General features: G+C 34.2%; 1 protein-coding gene across 14 annotated transcripts in view; it reads left to right on the top strand.

Annotated features, from left to right (window-relative positions):
* TENM3 (teneurin transmembrane protein 3) overlaps nucleotides 1–22,122 on the top strand; it is a 565,275-nt gene that overhangs the window by 457,473 nt on the left and 85,680 nt on the right. For 11 of the 14 annotated variants that reach the window (XM_039336655.1, XM_039336657.1, XM_039336656.1 and 8 more), the window contains 3 exons: nucleotides 159–344; nucleotides 18,873–18,899; nucleotides 21,360–21,506. In XM_039336655.1, the coding sequence (XP_039192589.1) occupies nucleotides 159–344; nucleotides 18,873–18,899; nucleotides 21,360–21,506 (360 nt within the window). The remainder of the gene's footprint in view (nucleotides 1–158; nucleotides 345–18,872; nucleotides 18,900–21,359; nucleotides 21,507–22,122) is intronic. The other 3 variants (XM_039336668.1, XM_039336660.1, XM_039336661.1) reach the window with 1 other exon arrangement.

Genomic DNA, 22,122 nt, shown 5'->3' with positions numbered 1-22,122 from the left:
GGAAATATAACTTCTGAATCACTTGAAATAAATTGCTTGATTTAATTTTCAAAGAGTTCATATAGCTGGATTTTGGAGCTTAACTAATTACTCTCCTCTTTTTCCTTCTGCTTTCTTCCTTCTCTTTTCATCTACCACGTTCTTTATTTCTGTCTCAGAAATCTGCTCTGTTGACTGCGGTGCTCACGGTGTCTGCATGGGTGGAACGTGTCGATGTGAAGAAGGTTGGGCTGGAGCATCTTGCAATCAAAGAGCATGCCATCCTCGGTGTGCTGAACATGGAACTTGTAAAGATGGAAAGTGTGAATGCAACCAAGGCTGGAATGGCGAGCACTGCACAATTGGTATGTTAACTGAGAATTTTCGTATTGAACATAAAAAGTATGAGTCTCTCTGAAATTGAATACTGTTTATTGAAGCTTATTTCTGCAAAATAATACTTTCACTTACATCTTTGTAAGGAAATATGCTTTTTAAAAAGAAAAAAGAAAGCACGTATATAATGTAAATAGCCTTTGTAAATAGCTTGTCCCAGATACAGTGAGGGGGAAAAGTATTTGATCCCCTGCTGATTTTATATGTTTGCCCACTGACAAAGAAATAATCAGTCTATAATTTTAATGGTAAGTTTATTTTAACAGTGAGAGACAGAATAACAGCAAAAAAAATCCAGAAAAACGCATTTCAAAAAAGTTATAAATTGATTTTTTCCCTCATTGTAGGAAGAGCAAGAATTTCATTTCACATTTTCTAAATTTTCTGTTTAGATTCAGAAGATAATATCAGAACATTTGTTTTTACTGCTTGCACTCTTCAATCTCTAGCTAAATGAGTTAATTTTCACTGGCTTTTTTATTTTTAGCCAGTAATAGAATACCTAATAATGTTATAAAAAGAAAAGGAAAACAAAAAAATACTATATATAAGGAAATATGAAACTTAGCTGCAAAATAGCCTAGCAGTCTGACATTTTTTGTTATATTTTGTTTGCTAACATAATGAATTATGTAGGATTTACACATAGCTTTCTATTTCAGTACTGAAAAATTGAAAATGTGCTGACTTGCAGCACTTTCATTTGTAGTTTTTTTTTAGGAGTAGATATCCTGTGTTTTACATCCTAATATAAAAGAAAGTTGTCTTTGATTAGTAACAGAATATAAAAAGTACTCTTCCCTAGAATTCATTTAATATTCCTTTTTAAAAGCTAGTCCGTGCCTAAATAAAACTTTGATCTCTGATCTCAGTCATTTACCATCATACAGTATAAAACATCAGTGAAAAAATACCACAGTGATTCTTCACATTTTCTTCATATGTCTTTCTCTTATAAAACTATGTGACATAGATTATAATTTATCAGTTACAAATTAGATTTTATTTCTGTTGGCCTCACTAATCTTGGCAGCACACTGCTGGTTTATAGTTGTTTAATGGATTTTCTGTTCTTGTACATTTTTTTCCAATGCATTTGACAGAACACACTCTAAAAGTAGCCTTATGATTTTAATCTATTTAATCCACGTGCTTGTAATTATTGCACTGCTGCTTCTTCAACACAACAACAAATGTTTTGGATAATAAAACAATTGTTATAATGTTGTAAATATCACAGTAGCTTGGTTGGGCTTCTGTTATTTGCACAAATTGCCTAGTATGGCAATAATATATGATTTTCAAGTACAACTTCATTTCTATAAGCTTATAATTCCAACATTATATCAAAATCAGTTAATTAATTGTGGGTTATAAATTCTGCAAAATGCAGAGATATTCACACAAAATATATTATCATGTTTTGCATATATCAGAGAGCTAATTTTATTTTTAAAAATACATGTTTTGTGATTTAATATCATCAGTGCAACTGTGCTGCTGTGTATATATTGGTAGCAACCACAAAATAAAGAATTGATAGAAAAGTAGAGACAGAATCAATTGGATACAAAATGTATCTTCTAATTTTTTTTCCTGGATCATGGATTGCATTTCCTATGCAAAGGACTCTTGGCAAGGGATGGGCTGCACCTCACAAAAACAGGGGAAAATGTACTCGGAAAAAGACTGGCCCAACTCATCAGGAGAACTTTAAACTGAATTTGAGGGGGAAGGGTCACCAATGTTTAGAATCTCTAGATCATAAATCCCAAGAAAACAAATCAAACAATGAGATAGGCAGAGACAAGAAAAAAGAAAAACCCAAACAACAGTCAGGAGATGCAGAAACACAAACAGGCATAAAAGTCTTAAATGCTTATATACAAATGCTCAAAGCTTGGGGAACAAACAGGACGAACTAGAAGCAATAGTACACGAGGGAGGGTATGACATACATGGCATTACAGAAACCTGGTAGGACAAAACTCATGAATGGAATGGACTGATGGATGGATATAAATTGTTCAAAAGAAACAGGTCTTCAAAAAGAGGAAGGGGAGTTGCACTATATGTAAGAGAACATTACATATCTACAGAAATGCACGATCCAAGATAAAATCTCTCCAGAATACATACGGGTCAATATAAAAGAGGAAAAAAAGTGACATTATCATAGGTGTACATTACAGGCCACTTAACCAATCAGAAGAAATAGATGAACTCTTTGCCAACCAGTTAACAAATGTATGCAGGAAGCATACCACAGGAGTAGACTTCAACTATCCAGTTATCAACTGGGAAACAAACTGCAGCGAGCGGAAGTTCAAACAGATTCCTAACCAACCTAGCTAACAACTCTGTCATCCAAAAGGTGGAGGAGGAAACTAGACGTAAAGCCATATTGGACTTAATTCTAACTAATAGAGAAGAGGTGATAGAGGAAGTTTAAGTTGCCAGAACTTTGGGCAAAAGTGACCATGTCATACTGGAATTTAATATAATACAAACACTAGCAACAGAAAACAATCCAACCAGTGTCTTGAACTTCAAAAGAGCTGACTTTAACAAACTCAGAGAGAACCTAGGAAAGATCACATGGATGAAAATCCTAAAGGGGAAAACAACCCAAGAAGCCTGGGAAACTCTGAAAAATGTGATCATAAAAGCCCAGACCAGCACAATACCACTGAAAAAGAAAAACAAGAAATTCAAGAAGAAACCAGCATGGCTGCACAAAGATCTCTCTGACAAACTGAAAGACAAAAAGGACAAATACAAAAAATGGAAAGAGGGGCGCATAACTAAGGCTGTATCAGCAGACACCAGAACATGCAAAGATGAAGTCAGGAAAGCAAAGGCTCAGAACGAACAAAAACTTGCAACAGAAATTATGGATAATAAAAAAAAGTTTCTTCCAACATATTAACAAGAAAAAAGCCAAGGAAACTGTAGGTCCACTAATGAGAGAATAAGGCAAGGAAATAATAGGCAATAGGGACAAAGCAGAGCTGCTTAACTCATTCTTTGCATCAGTCTTCACACAAAAAGAAACTATAGCCCAACATACCAAAAAAAAAAAAAACCACTGCAAAAGACAAATTGGAAACAAAAAATAAGCCAGAAAATGGTAAGAGAACATCTTTTTGATCTTGTTTTCAAACAAGTGTTATTATTTTTTCAATTTTACATCCAAATGCTTAAGAAGCGGCATAGTGATTGGGTAATCAATAGTCCAGTTACAAAATCTTTCATACATATTTCAGATTGCATGATTAAAAGTTCCCTCCCTATTTCCCTTAATTATTACATCACATTCAAGTTAATACATTTGTAATTATAGCTCAATCAATCAATACATTTGTCAATATAATTTTACTTATACATATCCAAGTCCTGTTTTTTTAAGTTTTACCTAATTTCAATTACAATGTTTTAATTTAGCCTTTAATGTCCATAATATTTAGACTTCGGGTAACCCAAATTTTCCTTATTTCATTACAAAATTGTTATCATATCTAAAATACACATATTATTCAGTTAATTACATTCTTACTTTATTTCACAAGTATATTCTATTTCTCATCCTAGTACCTCATCATTTACTAATAAAATATATTTTACTGTCACAAATCAACTTCCGTATTGCAATTCAAAACTATAATATAATGACTAATTTTCATTTCCCTTATAAATCTAAGTCCTAAATATTAAATCAATCAATATTTTTAAAGATCTCCTTGGCCCATTAAGTAAGATTTTAAGCTCTTCCATTATTAGTCAACAAAAAAAAGAAAAAAAGAAGAGAAAGAAAATCCCATTTTTAAAATCTAACTCTAGCTTTCTTTTTGTGCCAAGGAGGCTTCCATACCAGTGCCTTTAAATCCTCAGATGGATCTCCCTTCATTCCTATAAATGTTATTTGAATCAAGGGAGAGCATCCAGTTATCAATTTTTCAAAAGAACTGGCCCCTTTTTGATCATTAGGTTGTTGCCCTAATAGTTCAAATCTCCATGTTTGATTTAAAATATTTATCATCAGTTTGGTCTGGTCTTCTTCTTCCAGTTTCATTTGGCTAAAATAAAAGATCATGTCTGGTGTTGTAGTTGTTGTTTGATTGTCTAGATTATCTAGGTTCTCAATATGTTGTGTTTGTTGCTTTTTAGTACCCTCCATCTTAGTGTTGCTTTCTTCAGTTTTGAGTTGCAGGTTCTTTAATTGAATTCAATGTTTGACTGTCAAAGTTCTCTGTAAATTGTACTTGTTGTGTAGAATCCTCTTTGATATTAATTTGTTCCTCTTCTGTTGTTTTTTGGATTGTAAGTTCATCAGTTGAAGTCTGGGCTTCAATTTGTAATTTTAAGATGACATCTTTGTCTTTCACTCTGGAATTCATTAGCTCAGTGGCTCCAAGGATTTTTTCAAGTATGAGTTTGTAGTTAAGTTGTGGGTAGAATTCCTCCATTTCTGTGGTGATTAAAGATAGTCCTTTAGTGGAGGCTACGTTTAATAAAAGTCAGCAGATGTCCACCTCTACTATTCCTAGAAGTTGTTTTCACTACCCAGCTGTTTAAATTCTTATCTTTTTTAGATAGTTCGAAGGACAAATCTAGGGAGTAAGCAAGCCTCACAGTGAAAGAAATTCACTTGCTGTACCAGGCTTTGCCACAAGATGTCCCCGATAGCATATAAAATCTTTTTCCAGACATGAATTAGGCTTTTATCCAGTTTAATTTTTTTTCCCAACTTAACAAATAGATAAGGTAATAGGTCCCTATAACAATATGAACTTTTTGGGACCCCCAAATATCCAAAAAGTACACGTCCAGTTATTTAGTTGTTTAGATTAGTTGTTCTTTTCTTTTCTTTTCAAAGCTATATTTTCCCAAGGTAGGCAGACGCCGCTATGTTAAAAGCAGGGGAAAAAATTCAGAAGGCTTTACAGGAAGATATTTGGGATACAAGAAAGGTAAGGTAAGGTCTCACCAAATTCCTCCGCGGTGCTTTCATTGTGCTTGGTAGTGATTTTGGCTTTCGGCTGGTACGGCTTAGTGATTGGCCTTGTTGATAACCGATCTTTTCTCCGTCAGTCCAAAGGAGCTGCCTCAGATCAAATGGAAGGGGTGCTGCCCTTCCGCGATCTGTTGAGGGTCCTCCTAATGGTCGTCACTCCTCCAGGGTGACTTATTGCCCTTTTCAGGGTCGCCCGATAAAGGGAAACCGGGCGGCGGAGAGAGCATTCCCCCACGATCCAGAACCAGAAGCCAACATCTATTTGACCTTAACAAATATAAATCACTGGGGCCTGACAGATGACATCCCAGAGTTCTGAAGGAGCTGGCAGATGTTATCTCAGAACCATTGCACCACATCTTTCAAAAATCCTGGAGTACCGGGGAAGTATCTGAGGATTGGAAAAGAGCTGATGTGGTTCCCATCTTCAAGAAAGAAAAAAAGAGACCCAGGAAACTACAGACCAATCAGTTTAACATCAATACCTGGAAAGATCCTAGAAAAGATAATCAAAAAACAGATCTGCGAATAACTAAAAACAAACAAAGTTATAACTAGTAGCCAGCACGGGTTTGTTAAAAACAGATCATGCCAAACCAATCTTATTTCATTCTTCAACAAAGTGACTAAACTACTAGACCAGCGAAATATTGTGGATGTAGTATACTTAGACTTCAGTAAGGCATTTGATAAAGTAGACCACAACCTATTCCTTGGTAAGCTAGAAAAGGGTGGAATAGACAACATCACCATCAGATGGATTTGTAGCTGGCTGGTAAACCGTACTCAACGAGTAGTCCTCAACAGCACTATATCCACATGGAGAGAAGTAACAGTAGGTTACCACAAGGTTCTGTCTTAGGCCCAGTAGTCTTCAATATCTTCATCAATGACTTAGATGAAGGAATTGAAGGGGAACTCATCAAGTTTGCAGATGACACCAAAGTGGCAGGAGTAGCCAACCCCCCAGAAGACAAGATCCAAAAAGATCTTGACAAACTTGAACAATGTGAGTTTCAATATGGAGAAAAGCAAAGTTTTACATTTAGGCAGGAAAAATCAAAGGTACAAGTACAGATTGGGCAAGACATGGCTTAAAAACAGTAACTATGAGAGGGACCTTGGAGTCCTAGTGGACAGTCACTTAACCATGAGCCAGCAGTGTGCAGCAGCAGCCAAAAAAGCTAATACAATCCTGGGTTATATAAACAGAGGCATAGAATCAAGATCACATGAGGTATTAGTACCACTTTATAAAACCCTAGTAAGAACACACCTGGAATACTGCAGCCAATTTTGGTCACCATATTACAAAAAAGATGTTGAGAGTTTGCAAAAAATTCAGAGAAGAGCAACTAAGATGATCAAAGGCCTGGAGACTAAAACATAATGAAGCACAGCTGCAGGACTTGGGTTTGGCTAGTCTAAAGAAAAGAAGAAATAGGGGACTCAAAATAGTAGTATTCCAGTATTTGAGGGGGGGTCAAGAAGAGGGGGTCATGTTATTTACCAAAGCACCAGAGGGCAGGACAAGAAACAATGGTTGGAAACTGATCAAAGAGAGAAGCAACCTGGAATTAAGCAGAAATTTCCTGATAGTGAGGACAATTAACCAGTGGAATAGCTTGCCCCCCCAGAAATCGTGGGTGCTCCATCACTGGAGATTTTTAAAAAGAGGCAGACCAGGAGTCCCCAACCCCCGGGCCGTGGACAGGCACCCGCTGTGGCATGCCAGTAAACAAGTGAAGCCCCATCCGCAGGATGCAGGAAGCACACGAAATCACCCCCTGCTGCTCAAAAGGTTGGAGGCCTCTGGGCTAGACAGTCACTTGTCTGAGATGGTATAGGCTCTCTTGCTTGAACAGGGGGCTAGACTAGAATATCTCCAAAGTCCCTTCCAGCTCTGTTCTATTCTAAAAGCAATCATTTGGATAAGTATCCCATACACATACAGAAAGATAAAACTGTGCAGAATAAAAGACAAAAAATAGTATCTGACTCTTAATATTTTTCAGTAAATCTGCAACCATGGTTCAGTAGGAATATTGTATAAAGTAACCTGGGAATTATTGTATTTTATTTTATTTCTGATAAAGAGATAAATCTGATATTTTATAGCTTAAATAAAAACATATATATTTGTGCAATTTGTAATTAGAGGCACTTCATAAATCAAATAACAGAATGTACCAACTATAATACATGCATCAGTGGGACTTGGGTGCACTGACTATAAGGTACTACAGTCATGGTGGCTGGCAAAGTATAAGACTGTAATCCTGCCCAGACTTTAAATGCATCAGTTTATTTTAATACTGTTTAACAGTTAACTCTCAGCTGCTAACATTTCATTTTCAATTTTTTAAACCAAATGGCTACCAAACATTCCAGGAAGATTAGCGCAGAATAGAGGCATGCTGACTTTCATGCCTGCATTTTTTTCTGAACAAAGCATGTCTTTGTGATCAGTAATGATCTTGCTTCCCAATGCAATAAAGAACTGGAATGAAAACAAATAGCTGCTCTTTTGTAGTTTAAAGGAATTAGGATTTCCCTATGGCCAGATTACCATTTGAATTGCCTGCATATACATGAAAATCAGTGTAGCTCAATAAACAACTTGATGTTTAAAGCACTATTAGTGAAGAACACCTCAAAGGACTACCTTTCCTTAAATTGGAGACATGGGATTTGGGGGGCTTGGTAATATGTGGCATTCTGCATACAAACAGAGCATCTAATTGAAAATGAGGCAAAGAGGAAATTAAACATTAAACATTAAAAAGAAATAGAAGTTCTCACTTTGTATAGCAATTTGCAGTCTAGTAGCACTATATGTATTGTTGCATTGTGCATGGTTAAAGCTTTCACACAAATTAATATGATCAAGGAACAACCGTGCTTCTTTTCTAGCATTGGGAACATGCTTACCCATTGTTCAATGAAATATATCCACGGTGCTGTTTATTTTTTCAAAAGGATAGCTATCTGGGTGGGAGATAAAGCAATGAAGAAAAGTGAAGAAAAGAGAAATAATGGCACCATATTCTTATGTGCTAAGTTTGGTACATCGATTGAAAAGGAGCAGATCATTAGGCACTGGTGATGGTGACAGTACAAGGCCATTATTACTGTTGCAACTGTATTCATGAATCCTATTGTGTCTTTTCAACCTTATTTTCAAATACCTATTATGCAAAAGTCTAGGCCTGACCCACATATAGGATATAATTGAACAAATGGAGCATATGTGTTACCAATTGTTTCAGAGGATAAAAATCAACATGCAGACATCTTAAAGAATTGTATTTAGCTAGGTGTTAAGAGACACTTATATAATAAACAATTAGAGGTTTTGGCAACAGAAGAGGACTTTCTTGTCATGAAGCACAATTCCTTTGATTGTGATATTTACATGCTCAATGAATTGCCTTCTTTTGGGGATGCTACATTTTTCAGATTCTAAAAGGCCTCTTCTGTTCATTGTCCAGAAAAAGAGGTTTATTTCTGTATTTTGCCTACAAACTATATATACGGAAATGATTAGCTACAGTTTTGATCAGGGCAAACTATATCCATTTTTATAGGTCAGGTTCAGAGGTCATTCAAGTTTAAAATACATTAAAGAATCTGCAGTTGTGTAATACATAGTCTTCTTTATTTCTGTTTCTATTATGATTATATTTTTTCAATTCTGTTTAAGATTAAATTATTTAAATTTGGCTATATCAAATGTATATCAGAAGCATTAAAGGTATTTTTTGCATTAAAATAAATTGTTTAGCAGGAAAAAATATAGCAGTCTTGCTAGTGTTTTTTATTTATTAATCTGTATCTTCAACTGTGAAATAGTTCCATCTAAAAAATTAAAAACAGGCAAGACAAAAGATTGTGACTTAAATATAAACAAATTTAAGCATGAGGAATGCCAGTGTTTTAGTGATATTTTCAATTTAAAACATAGGATTCAATATAAACAAATTTAAGCATGAGGAATGCCAGTGTTTTAGTGATATTTTCAATTTAAAACATAGGATCATATCTATGTATAACTTTAATCCCAAACCACCAGTTGCTTGTCCATCTAAAACTGATTATCAGACATTGAAACTGAACTACCAAATCTTTCTGATGCTTGCTAGGGTATAAAGCTTCAAGGGTGTCCCCCTTTAATAGAAGTTTGAAACTGTGTATGAAAACAGAAGACTATCCATTGATAGAATAAGCCTGCAACATACAGGTAGTCCTTGACTTACAGCTACAATTAAACCCAAAATTCCTGTTACTGAGTGAGACATTTGTTAAGTGAATTTCACCCCATTTTACTATCATTCTTGCCACAGTTGTTAAGTGAATCACTGTGGTTGTTAACTTAGTAACACAATTGTGAAGTGAATCAGACTTCCCTATTGACTTTGCTTGTCAGAAGATCACAAAAGATGATTACATGACCCTGGAACTCTTCAACTGTCATAAATATATGCCAGTTGCCAAGTATCCGAATTTTGATCACATGACCATGGGGATGCTGCAACGGTCATAAGTGTGAAAATAGTAATAAGTCACTTTTTTTCAGTGCTGTTGTAACTTCGAATGGTCACTCAGTGAACTGTTGCAAGTTGAGGACTGCCTGTAGTCACTTAAGTCCTACATTACGGTTTAACTGTTAATTGCAGAAATTTTGTTCTGATTTATTTATGGCATTTGTCAGGTAAAGATTGAGCATTTATATTATTTTAAGTGGCTAAAAGTGTTTGCGTATGTGTGTGTATGATATTAATTTTTTATACAAATTATAATTGTCTTAAGTTATTATTCCAGTAAGAAGGCTAAGCTGAGTGGATTGATTTGGTTTTCCTGAAGCCTATTTCTTAAAATTTTTTCAACTAGAATACACAATGAAACTAATTAGTCTGAGTAATGTAAATTGCCTGGAAAAATAGGAAGAAGCTGAAAGAGATAGATAACAGTTTTTTTTTGGAAAAGCTGTAATAAGTAGCAGTGTATAGCACTAAATGTTTTAAACAAAAATTAAGATTTTGAGAACAGCTGCCCAAGAACTTATTTGTTAGGCAGTCTGTTGTTCTTTGACTCCTACCTTAACCTTGCCAGATGAACTGTTAGAACATTTAGAACATTTGTTCTTTTTCCGTTTTTCCTTATGCATTCATATATAAAGAGAAAATGAGCCCAAGTTTGCAAATGTGTTAGTTGTCTTCTGCCATGATGGATTAAAAAGGCACAAAAATAGATTTGCTATCCTCTTATATATTAATAAGAAAGAGTTACGGAATAAAACAAATATTTCTATTTATATGAGTTCTTGATACAACTATTATTCAAATAATAATAGTGTGATTACTAGTTACAAGCTGACAATATAAAACTTTTCACAAATAGTAAGAAAACAGTTCTTGAGGTTGAAAATTGCAGACATACTGTGAGTATGTTACTACAAGAAAATTGATATATATGAAAAGACAGAAGGTTCAAAAATACAGCTGGTTTTGCATTCTACAAGGTATGCAAGAAAAAATACAATCCATTACAATTGTAGGTTCAAATTCAGAATTATTCTTACTGCTGCAGAATTACAAAATGATGAGTAGGCATTCTCTAGGAAAAAAATAAAGAACTGTCAGCGTGGAACTTGGACTAGTTCATAAAAGGACAGTATTTTTTATAATAAAAGAAAATCTGGGCAAATAGAAACATCATCTGTGAAATTTGAAAATACTAGGTTTATGCATAAAAAACAGAAGATATATGAACTGAATTCAAAGTATAATGATAGTAAGTACAATTAAGGGAAACAGATTGTCTTTTTGCCAATTTACACTCATGTTATGAGAGATAATTTAACTGAATTGAACATAAAATATGTGTGCAATCATATTATGGGATGCAGTCATCTAATTAATGATTTAACATGCACACAAATTATAGTAGGTCATATTCATAGAAGCTACTCTATTTGAATTACATTCTTCGTTTATACTCCTGCTCCATGTTATTTTGAAAAAAAGATCTTGTTTTCCTTTATCATTATGTTCATACGGCAACTTTTGATATTGAGTGGTATTGTGATAAGACAACTGTCTTTAATATAATACTAAAATAATTAACATACACAGAGATAACAACTATGTTGACAATATAATTTAATATAAAAATTAAGAGGAAACGTAGAAAAATGGCCTGGAAAAATGTATTATAAATAAACTGTAAAATATATGATCAAATTGCTTTAACACCTCTTTCTGTCTTTTTCTCTCCTCCACGACCACCAGCATAAGACTAATTTAGCATTTTAAGGAAACCCTTGCTCCATATTAAATGTAGGTTTATTTTTCCAATATTAGACAATAATTCTGTTAGCCATCCTCTAAATGTAAATATCAACATTTCTTTATATTTGATAAACTCCATATATTATTGATCACTGAGAAGAATATATGTATCTTTAATGAACAGTTATCAATTATAAAATCATATTAACAATCCTAAATATTTCAGCCCAAAATATAATATGATAATATAACCCTAACCCTTTAATATTTCCACTCCTGAATTGCAGAGTAATTGCAAACAACTTTTATTGAACTTTTTCAATTTGTTTTTCAACCTGAATTGTGCAGCTTACAGTGCATTCAGAAAGTATTCAGACCCCCGTCGCTTTTGTCAATTTTGTTATGCTGCAGCCTATAGTTGTTGAAATTCATTTTTTCTTATTAATCTACACTCAATACCCCATAGTGACAAAGTGAAAACACAATTTTATAAATGTCTGCAAATATATTAAAAAGAAAAAACTGAAATCTCACATTGGCATAAATATGCAAATTGTTTGCAACAATACTTGAAATTTAGCTCAGGTACCTTTCTCTTGATCATTACTGATATGTTCCTACACTTTGATTGGAGTCCACCTGTGGTAAATTGATTGGACATGATTTGGAAAGGCACACACCTCTCTATAGAAGGCCTCACAGCTGACAATGCATACAGGTAATCCTCAAGTTACGAATGTAATGGAGCCTGCCAATTACATTCGTAACATGAGGATTTATAGGAGTGAATCATATAATTTGAACATGATCACTCCCTGCTTTCGTCCACACATTCGCTAATAGAATGCATGGGTTGTTAAGTGCACGAGGTATCTCAGGGTGGGGAAAGCAACGACGGGGCCTAGTGCTTCTGACCACCCAAGGCCTCCCCCAACCCACTGAGATATCGCATGCTTCCTCCTCTCACTCATCCTGCCCGACTGGTCACTTACCTTACATAGATCTCGATGATAAGGGAGCTGTCTCCTCTCCAGCCTCTCTGCCACGGTTTTGTCTTGCATAAACGCCTGCATGGACGAGATATTGCATCCCTATAGGCTTCATTCATCTTTGCAAAAAGCCTTTGCTGCTGAGAAAGTCGGCAAAGGGCTTGAGGAAAGACCTTTGCCTCTGTAAACAGAGGCTGGGAGGGACGCGCTTGTCCTTCCCGGGCTCCGTTCTCGATGGCAAAGGCTTTTTGCAAAGATGACAAAAGGCTTTGCAAATGGAGGGAAGGCTTCGGTGTTCTAGGCACATGTCCAGGCCTCCATTTGCAGAGAACAGAGGCCTAAAGTACTGAGATCACGCGAGATCAGTAGTGCGAGATCTCCTACTGATCTCGCATGATCTCACGGTACTTTTGGCTTCCATTCTGTATGAATGCACTAAAGGCTTATTTTTCAGTACTATATGTCAATTCTCAGACATCCAAAAGTGCTTTTTTAAGAGACAACTGGAGTTTCTGTTTCTGTTTTTTTTCTCGAAGACATTTTACTTCTCGTCCAAGAAGTTTCTTCAGTTCTGACTAAATGGTGGGGAATAGAAGTATTTATATTCCTTGCAGTCATCTGGTTGTTAGCACTGTTTCTGAGAGCTGGGGAGTTGGAGAGCTCAGAAGGATTTTCAGCAACACAATATATGTGCACACCTTAAACCCAAGAATCTACTGAGGCAGAAGTTGTCCACATCAATGATAAAACACCCAGACACAAACTAAGCAATATGATATAATGCAGTACAGTACAGTAAGACGTGCAGATTTGTACACTGGAGAAACAAAACAACCACTTCACAAGCAAATGACAGCATTCAGGACAATATTCAACAGTCCATCTGCATTTGAAAAACAAAGGCCACTCTTGTGAAGACAGCAAAGTCCACATTCTGGTTTGAAAGAGGGGTCAAAGAGGCCATCTAAATTAAAACTGAACAGCCGACTCTTAACAGAGGTGGAAGCATACAATACCATCTATCGCCTACTTACAACTCAGTCCTTTCAGCAGTTCCAAGAAGGTTCCACCCATTTGCACTATTCAGTGACTCTGAGGGCACAGACAAACCTCCAGGTGGCCTTAATGACTCTCAGAAATACTAACGACCAGATGACTGCAAAAAATAGAAATCCTTCCATTCCTCACAATTCAGTCAGAACTGAAGAAACTTGGATGAGAAGCAAAATGCTTTCAAGGAAAAACAAAGAAAGTCCAGTTGACCTTGAAAAAGCACCTTTGGTTCAGTGCCATATGATATATTTCTAATGTATCTGTCATTGTGCTAATCTTTAATTCTTATAGAGCAACACTGATTTTTATAGAATGTTCATTGAATTATTGCCTGGTAATCTAATTTACCATTCCTTAAGTGTTATTAGTATAGTGTCAGTTATTGTTGAAATCTATGCAAAAATCAAGTTTTTTTAAACTAACATTAAACATGAAATATTATGTTTGTTAGAAATATCTTATAATGGGTATGATTACACTAATATCAATAAGAATGCATTATCCCTCACTGAAAAGAATATCACTATTATAATCTGTATAAAATAATCTGTAATAAAACAGTACACTGAGTACTAGTTAAGGATCATCAACTCATCCTGATTTAAACAAGAGATGATGGGAATAAATGGATTTAATACAGACTTCTTTGCAAGTAATAACTTCAGTAACAATTGAAGCTAGCATATGTAAATCTAATAATCCAAGGATACTGATTTACATCTTCAATCAATGATTAATGAAAACTATTCAATTTTAAAACGCCTTTGCTGAGATCTCTTAATAAAACTTACTAGTGAATGAAAACTTTGTGTTAGTATAACAACATATTATAAGCAAAATTACAAAAAAGGTTTTATTTTATTTATGTTGCTATATTTATTCATTAATTTGCATTTTATTATGAATGGGTAATGATTAAATATCAGTAAATTTCCACATTTTCCCCAGTATTTAAATTAGAGTTTTTGATTGGTGTCAAGTCAATGTGCATTTTCAGCTATATTTTCAGCATATTTTACCCAAGGTTTGAAATACAGAAAATATGTGTTTATAATTTTATTAAATATTTCAAATTTAGACAAATTAACCTGATTTTTATAGTAAAGTTTTGTGTGGTTCATGGTGGAGTGCTATAAGGTTGAGAAGTATATATAATACATTGTCCTTTTTCTGTTTTTTTACTTCTTAGCACAATTTCAGCAGTTTTTCCATTACAAAGTTCCAAAAGGGATGTTTATTCTCAAAAGGCACACATTCTGCAATTTCTTTGCTTAATGACATTTTGTTCAAAGTTTCCTTTTAGTTTTAGTTCAAAGACTAAAAATACTTCTTTTCAAAGGTCCTTCTATGGGCAACTTATCTAAGTGGTTATTATGTGATATGGTGTTGTATTATTAATCAGTTTCTGTAATTGAACTTTTCAGATTCCAAAGAAGTAATGAGTCTATAGGCAGTTCAACATTCTTCTACTATTCCATCATCTTCCTTTTAGCACTTTCATGTTCCTGTTTAAATATGGCATTTCATCCTCATGGCAGTCTTAAGACATCCATTCTTTTTCCTTTCTCCTTTCATTGACTCCATTAGTTTCATACCTTGGTCATAAACTCTACTCTTTTACCTTCACTGTTCTGCATTTGGCTACCATTGAAGTGAATAGCAATGTTTCCCTAATGCAGTAAAGACAACAATGTATAGAATCTGTTAATATATAAAATTTTATTATTTTATTAATTTTCAAAATCATATAAATTCAGATCTTAGGTTTGCATTTTAAAAACACAATAGGAAGTGATCTTGAGAAATAGTATGATTTACAGGTGAAACTCGAAAAATTAGAATATCGTGCAAAAGTTCATTTATTTCAGTAATGCAACTTAAAAGGTGAAACTAATATATGAGATAGACTCATTACATGCAAAGCAAGATAGTTCAAGCCGTGATGTGTCATAATTGAGATGATTATGGCTTACAGTTCATGAAATCCCCAAATCCACAATCTCAGAAAATTAGAATATTGTGTAAAGGTTCAATATTCTAGGCTCAAAGTGTCCCACTCTAATCAGCTAATTAAGCCATAACACCTGCAAAGGGTTCCTGTGCTTGATTGGCCAGCAAACTTGCCTGATCTGAACCCCATAGAGAATCTATGGGGCATTGCCAAGAGAAAGATGAGAGACATGAGACCGAACAATGCAGAAGAGCTGAAGGCCGCTATTGAAGCATTCTGGTCTTCCATAACACCTCAGCAGTGCCACAGGCTGATAACTTCCATGCCACACCGCATTGAGGCAGTAATTGCTGGAAAAGGGGCCCAAACCAAGTACTGAGTACATATGCATGCTTATACATTTCAGAGGTCCGATATTGTTCTATGTACAATCCTTGTTTTATTGATTGCATGTAATATTCTAATTTTCTGAGATTGTGGATTTGGGGTTTTCATGAGCTGTAAGCCATAATCATTTATTTATTTATTTATTTATTTATTTATTTATTTATTTTATATGCCGCCCAATCCCAATCATCACAATTATGACAAAACAGAGCTTGAACTATCTTGCTTTGCATGTAATGAGTCTATCTCATATATTAGTTTCACCTTTTAAGTTGCATTACTGAAATAAATGAACTTTTGCACGATATTCTAATTTTTCGAGTTTCACCTGTATTTGTCCATTGTTGACAGAAGCCATCTTTTTCAGTCTTTTTTGCTTAAGATACTCAGGAATTTCTTACTAAGTGTTCATGCTGTAGCCAAATACTATGTTTTATATTAATTTAATCTTTTGTTTGTTTATTTATTCAGATTTGTTATAGCTGCCCAACTCCGATGAACTGTAGGTAGTGTACAAACAAAAAAAAATCCATAAAAAAAGATAAAATAAAAACCACACAGGCAGCCCAGACTAAAACAATATAAAAGCAATTCAAAACATCCCCACTCCACCCAAAAGGCAATAATATATTAACCCCAGGCTTGGGACCAAGGCCTGCTTTTAAGAATTTTTAGAACCCTAGGACAAGGGTCACCAACCCCTGGTCCGTGGACTGGCACTGGACATGCCAGAAACTGGGCTGCGCAAACAAGCAAAGCCCCATCTGCAGGATGCAGGCAGTACATGAAACCACGCCCCCTTTGGTCTGCACAAAAAGCTGTCTCCACAGATCTGGTCCCTGGTGCTCAAAAGGTTGGGGACTTGTGCCCTAGGAGAAAAGAGACCTCCTTATCTCTGGAAAGATGCCCTTCCAGAGGGTAGGGGTCATATCAGAAAAGCAGTGCTTCCTCAGTCTCACAAAATAACAAAATTTAATATAGGGAAACTGGAATGCATCCACCCTCAGAACATAACTGGGTGAGCAAAAGCAATTTGAGATTATCAGATATCCAGACTCTACTATACAGGTAATTAACAAATAGTATCCTTTGGCAGTTGCCTAGGAAACTTTAATAAGCTTGATTCCTAATAATCATTATATTTCTGGATGATAATATTCATTATTGTTATTTAATAATATCCAAAATATAAAAAAACAATACAATATCATGCATAGTTATATAAATTACATTCAATATATAATAATAATTGAAAAATAAGGCCCATTATATATAAGTTGCAACATACAGTTATTTAACCATTGCCAATCCTGTGAAATAATAGACTAGTCTTTATGTGAAATGGTAATTGGCCATTGTAAAACATCTTGAATTTTTGAAAATATGCTGCATGCCAAAATTATATTGCTTTTATCTGAAACCTTGATTCAGTTTCAAATTTTAAACAATTAGCTTCATCTGTACTATTACCAATAAGAATAATGTGTTTTGTTTTGCATAATTAGCTGCATATTTCACAGAAATTGACAATTCGCAAAATGGGAGGAGTAAAAAAGTGCTTTCTCCCAAGAATTCATATTGAAAATAGGACCTTTTGAGTTATTTATGAATTGCCTGAATAAAGGGGTAAGCAGTAAAATTCCCCCGTTTGTGAATCATACAAAATCATCCAAGGCAGCAATAAAAATGTTAATTGGAAAAGCTGCAGAATTGTTTTCCGAACTGAAAATGGCAGCTATTATTCAGAGTAAGTAATATGATCACCTGGGGAGATTGTAAAGAAAAACCTTAATTTCTCATATACAACAATGGAATATAAACAATTATTTACTGACCAGAAAAAGGATTTACCGAGAGAGTTATTGTAGATAACTCAAAGCTGTGAAAACAATGAATTCTGTATTAAGGGTCATTGTAAAAACACAGGATTTAAAATCAAATTGGAATGCCTTTTAACAGCTCTATAATGCAGCTACACACTTGGAGTACTAGGTATAATTTTCATCAGCACGCTACTTTATAGAGTTCAAATAGATGTAGAAAAGGAAGATCTGAATATTTTGGATGGCACAGTTTTCTTTCAAAAAAAGATTATGACTTGTAGAATTATTTAATTTAGAAAAATATGACTAAAGAAAACTATGATAGAGATTATCAAGTGTGGATATAACAGAGAAATTTCTTTTTCAATACCAAGAGCTAAATCTAAGCTCCAATTTAGCTAAATGGTGGAAAATTGGTACCAATATCCTGTGAGTGAAAACAAGATACGTCAATGGCCACCAGTTTAGAAAATTTTACAAGAGGGTTAAAAAAATTCAGAGAGGCAGTTTTACTGACGTGGTCATGATGAGTACGTACCTTTTTCTGAATCAAATCTTCCTCTGAATAGCAATTATTGGAAGTACAAGAGTGAGAACAATCTTTTCATGCTTTTGTGTAGATGTCTATGAAGAAAAAGAGGTATACTAAACTTTTCCTAGTCTGTTAAGTATTTTATATCAGAACTGTATAATTCTATGAAATATAGTCTTCCATTTGGCCTTGGCAACAAAAGTTACGAACCGTATGCGCACTAAAATTAAAATTGTTCATGTTTTTCAATGGATGTAGCTGTAAAATTATATAAACCAGTATATTTGAAATCTGGACATAGATTTTTTTATGATTATTTACAGTGAGAAGTATACTGCTCTGATATGAAGGACGATTCTTTTCAGTAAATCACTACTCTTTCTATTTGTGAATTCTGAAATTTTCCATCCTTTATGATTGTTCTTAAATGTCTGTTCTTTTTCTTTTTAATTCTCAAGCTCACTATTTGGATAAAATAGTTAAAGGTATTGTATACTTGCTCTTACTTAACATGCTTCCATGTATCTCTACATGCCTCCATATATCTTTGTGTATATTATAGTGGTCATTCCATTAGACTTGGCAAGTGCAACATATTCATACTCATTGAATTACAGATTTCATTCGTGTTACTTTCCATATGACTTGGATAAGAGAAGACTTAGTGTTTTTGTTATCTGTTAACATTTTTACTAAGCAGTTTTTTAAGCTTTACAATATGTGTATAAATAGATTCACTTTGATGGTCTGACGCTGAAGATTGCTAGGTATTTGTTGTTTGTGGTGTCTAAGTGTCCCAACTTTGTTGTTGGAACAAATGGTCAATTATTCATGTATAAAAAAGATGAGAAGTCCCCCTGACCTGGAAATTTATAATAGAAACATGAGTTCAAGTCTGACATGAAAGAAAAGTGAGAGACATTAAATTCTGAATTCTGCATTCAAATATCTTGATGTATTTTTGAATACCATCCACTAAAGTTAATCACTAAACTTTTTAACTTCAAGGAAAAAATTGTAAGAAAATCTGTGCAATATGAGAAATTTATTTTATGTGCAAAGTTGATATTTGAATATAACATTTAATATAAATACTTCTTAAATAGTAAAACCACTAAACAGCAAATATTTTCATATCTTCAGTTGTTGGTAGAAGTCTGGCTATTTAATTTATTTATTTTTATTATCATCAGTGCTCCCCTTTTTTCCAGATTGCCTTTCTTCTATTCCTTATTTGTGCTTTTTCATTAGAGTATGGCAATATCCAGGCTTTCATAGAATTATTCATAATTGCATCAAATTGTCTGCAATACCTTGATGCTAGGACAGATGAAGCTGTGTATTCTATGTAGTAATCAAGTGGAAAACATTATTTCAAAATTAAAATATATCCTCTGTATGTACAGTTAAAATGGGCAGGTAGCAAAAAATGCTAAAGAAAAAGCAGGCCAAATATAATCTAAGCCAGGTAGGATTATGTGACATCCATAACAATAGTTTCATCATAACTGGTCATGAGATGTTACTATATTCCATTTAAATTAAGTTATTGTTTAATTTGTGCTAATGTAGGTAAATAAAGATATACATTTGTAATTATTTTAGTCTAATAGGCATAGGAACAAATTTTTTCAATAATACTATCAATCTCCTGGAAAGAATCCTGTTCTAGAACCCAAAGATATACGGTAGACAGAAAAAAATTTAAAAGCAATGGCACATCTTATATATTAATCTGTGTGGAGTAAAAATTAAGTCCTAAAATCTTATTTGTAGCTAGTGATTATAGTTCTGCTTTATTTGCTTATGCGAATGTCTTACAACACTCATACATAAGGAATACTAGAATTTTACATATCTATATTTATATAATGTCATCATTCTCATACAGGTCATGTTGGCTGCATGCCAGGTTTTCATCAATATGAATTGACAAATACTGTTTTTGATGTAATGTTAGATTTAAAAAATAGATCTTGGATATATTAAATAATTTTAATTGTTTCCCAAATTTTCCCTCCTTGGCCATAAAAGCAGACAAGATAGGATATAAAGGTAACAGAACAAAAGCCTTAGGGAGATTGTCACAAAAAAATTATAATCACTCTCCGCTCTGTCTTGAAGCACGTCACTACCGTGTTTTTGTTCAGTCTATCAATGTTTATTGTGGTCCTTATGGTATTTCATTTTGTCCGTCCTAAATACTCAAATACGCACAGCTATTACATTTAGTTGGAAATCTTGTTGGTCCTGTCCCATCCGTATGCAGCCTGAATCCTAATGTTTGTTAGACTAGATGCTAAACTGCTTCACTATTTCCTGAGCTTTGCTTATTCTGTGGAAAGGAATGTATTTTTGGCATAAAGTATAGTCATACAATTGACATATACTTTGTGCAATTATTTAAAGCACTGTAATTTCACATGAATATACGGCAACTCTTGAGACTAAATGAAATTAACATTCTCTCTTATTGAATACTAAGGAGCATACCTTCTTTTGAATTTTAAAAATACTTCTTTAAAACAAGGAGCTTAACAAAATCTACATATACAAATATATCAAATCATTATTCTTAAGAATAGAAGCACTATTGTTTTATCTTGAGGCTATGTTGTGTGCTGTGATGCTGATGCCTGCTGTTTCACTAAAGAAAATGAAAATACAATTTTGTCTGGCCCGCAGGTATTTAGTGGTTTCTTAGATATATTTCCTGCCTGCACAGGTAAGTGGTGTCTCAAAGTGTCAGACAAATCAAAGATGCCACTTAGTTAAGAATAAGAATCCCAGTTAATGTTGCTGTTACTTTCCATGTGCAATTACAGTATTTGTGCTGTTCTGAAGGCCTGTTCCCAATAAGTGTCTCCTGTTTGTATTTTAATTAGATTGAAATATTTTTGTAATATTTAAATCACATGGAGTATCCTTTTTGTCTGTTTTAACAGAGGGATGCCCTGGCCTGTGTAATAGTAATGGAAGATGTACTCTTGACCAAAATGGCTGGCATTGTGTTTGTCAGCCTGGATGGAGGGGAGCAGGATGTGATGTCGCCATGGAAACTTTATGTACTGACAGCAAGGATAACGAAGGAGGTAGGAGGTGTAAAGCAAAATTCTTGCACTGCTAAAAATGTGAAATTATTGGCTTCTTAATCAGGTGAACAAAATACTGCTGTGAGATTGATATAGAGCTTTTACTACCTGGGATGAGATACATGCAGAAATGTGCTTCAACATTTATTGCCTTCATTTTGTATGCTATCAAATCCTTAAGTGCTGGTTACAGCAAGCAAAATGTGTACATCAAAACCCATTAGTGAACATTAGATTATAACTGGTAGTATATCTATCAAAGAATAAATACAATAATCCAGTGAACTTTATCATAAAAGTGCATACCAACAAAAATGGTTGTGAAATCCATTTTCAGATTAAGTTTTGAAAAAGTTACAGGAATATGCTGAGAAATAGCTTCATAAAAGCTTTCCTTTTTAACTGCCTTTATCAACAATAGTGTCATCCCCAATACTGCATACAGGCTGTCCTCAACTTACAATCATTGATTCCAACACATCACTTAGCAACAGAAATTCCAGTCTCAATTGCCGTTCTGTCGAGGACTGCCTATAACTGTGTATTAACTATATCTTTCAACATTTCCACCAACTTGTTTAAAATTTAGGTCTTTTTACCCCTTTTGAATCCTCCC

This window comes from Crotalus tigris, unplaced genomic scaffold (assembly GCF_016545835.1).
Source record: "Crotalus tigris isolate CLP2741 ecotype Arizona unplaced genomic scaffold, ASM1654583v1 scf7180000017666.379230911805:20528666, whole genome shotgun sequence".
In the NCBI taxonomy this organism is placed as follows: Eukaryota; Metazoa; Chordata; class Lepidosauria; order Squamata; family Viperidae; genus Crotalus; species Crotalus tigris.
Note: the sequence above shows the minus strand (reverse complement) of the source record. Positions and strands in the feature narration are given on the sequence as shown.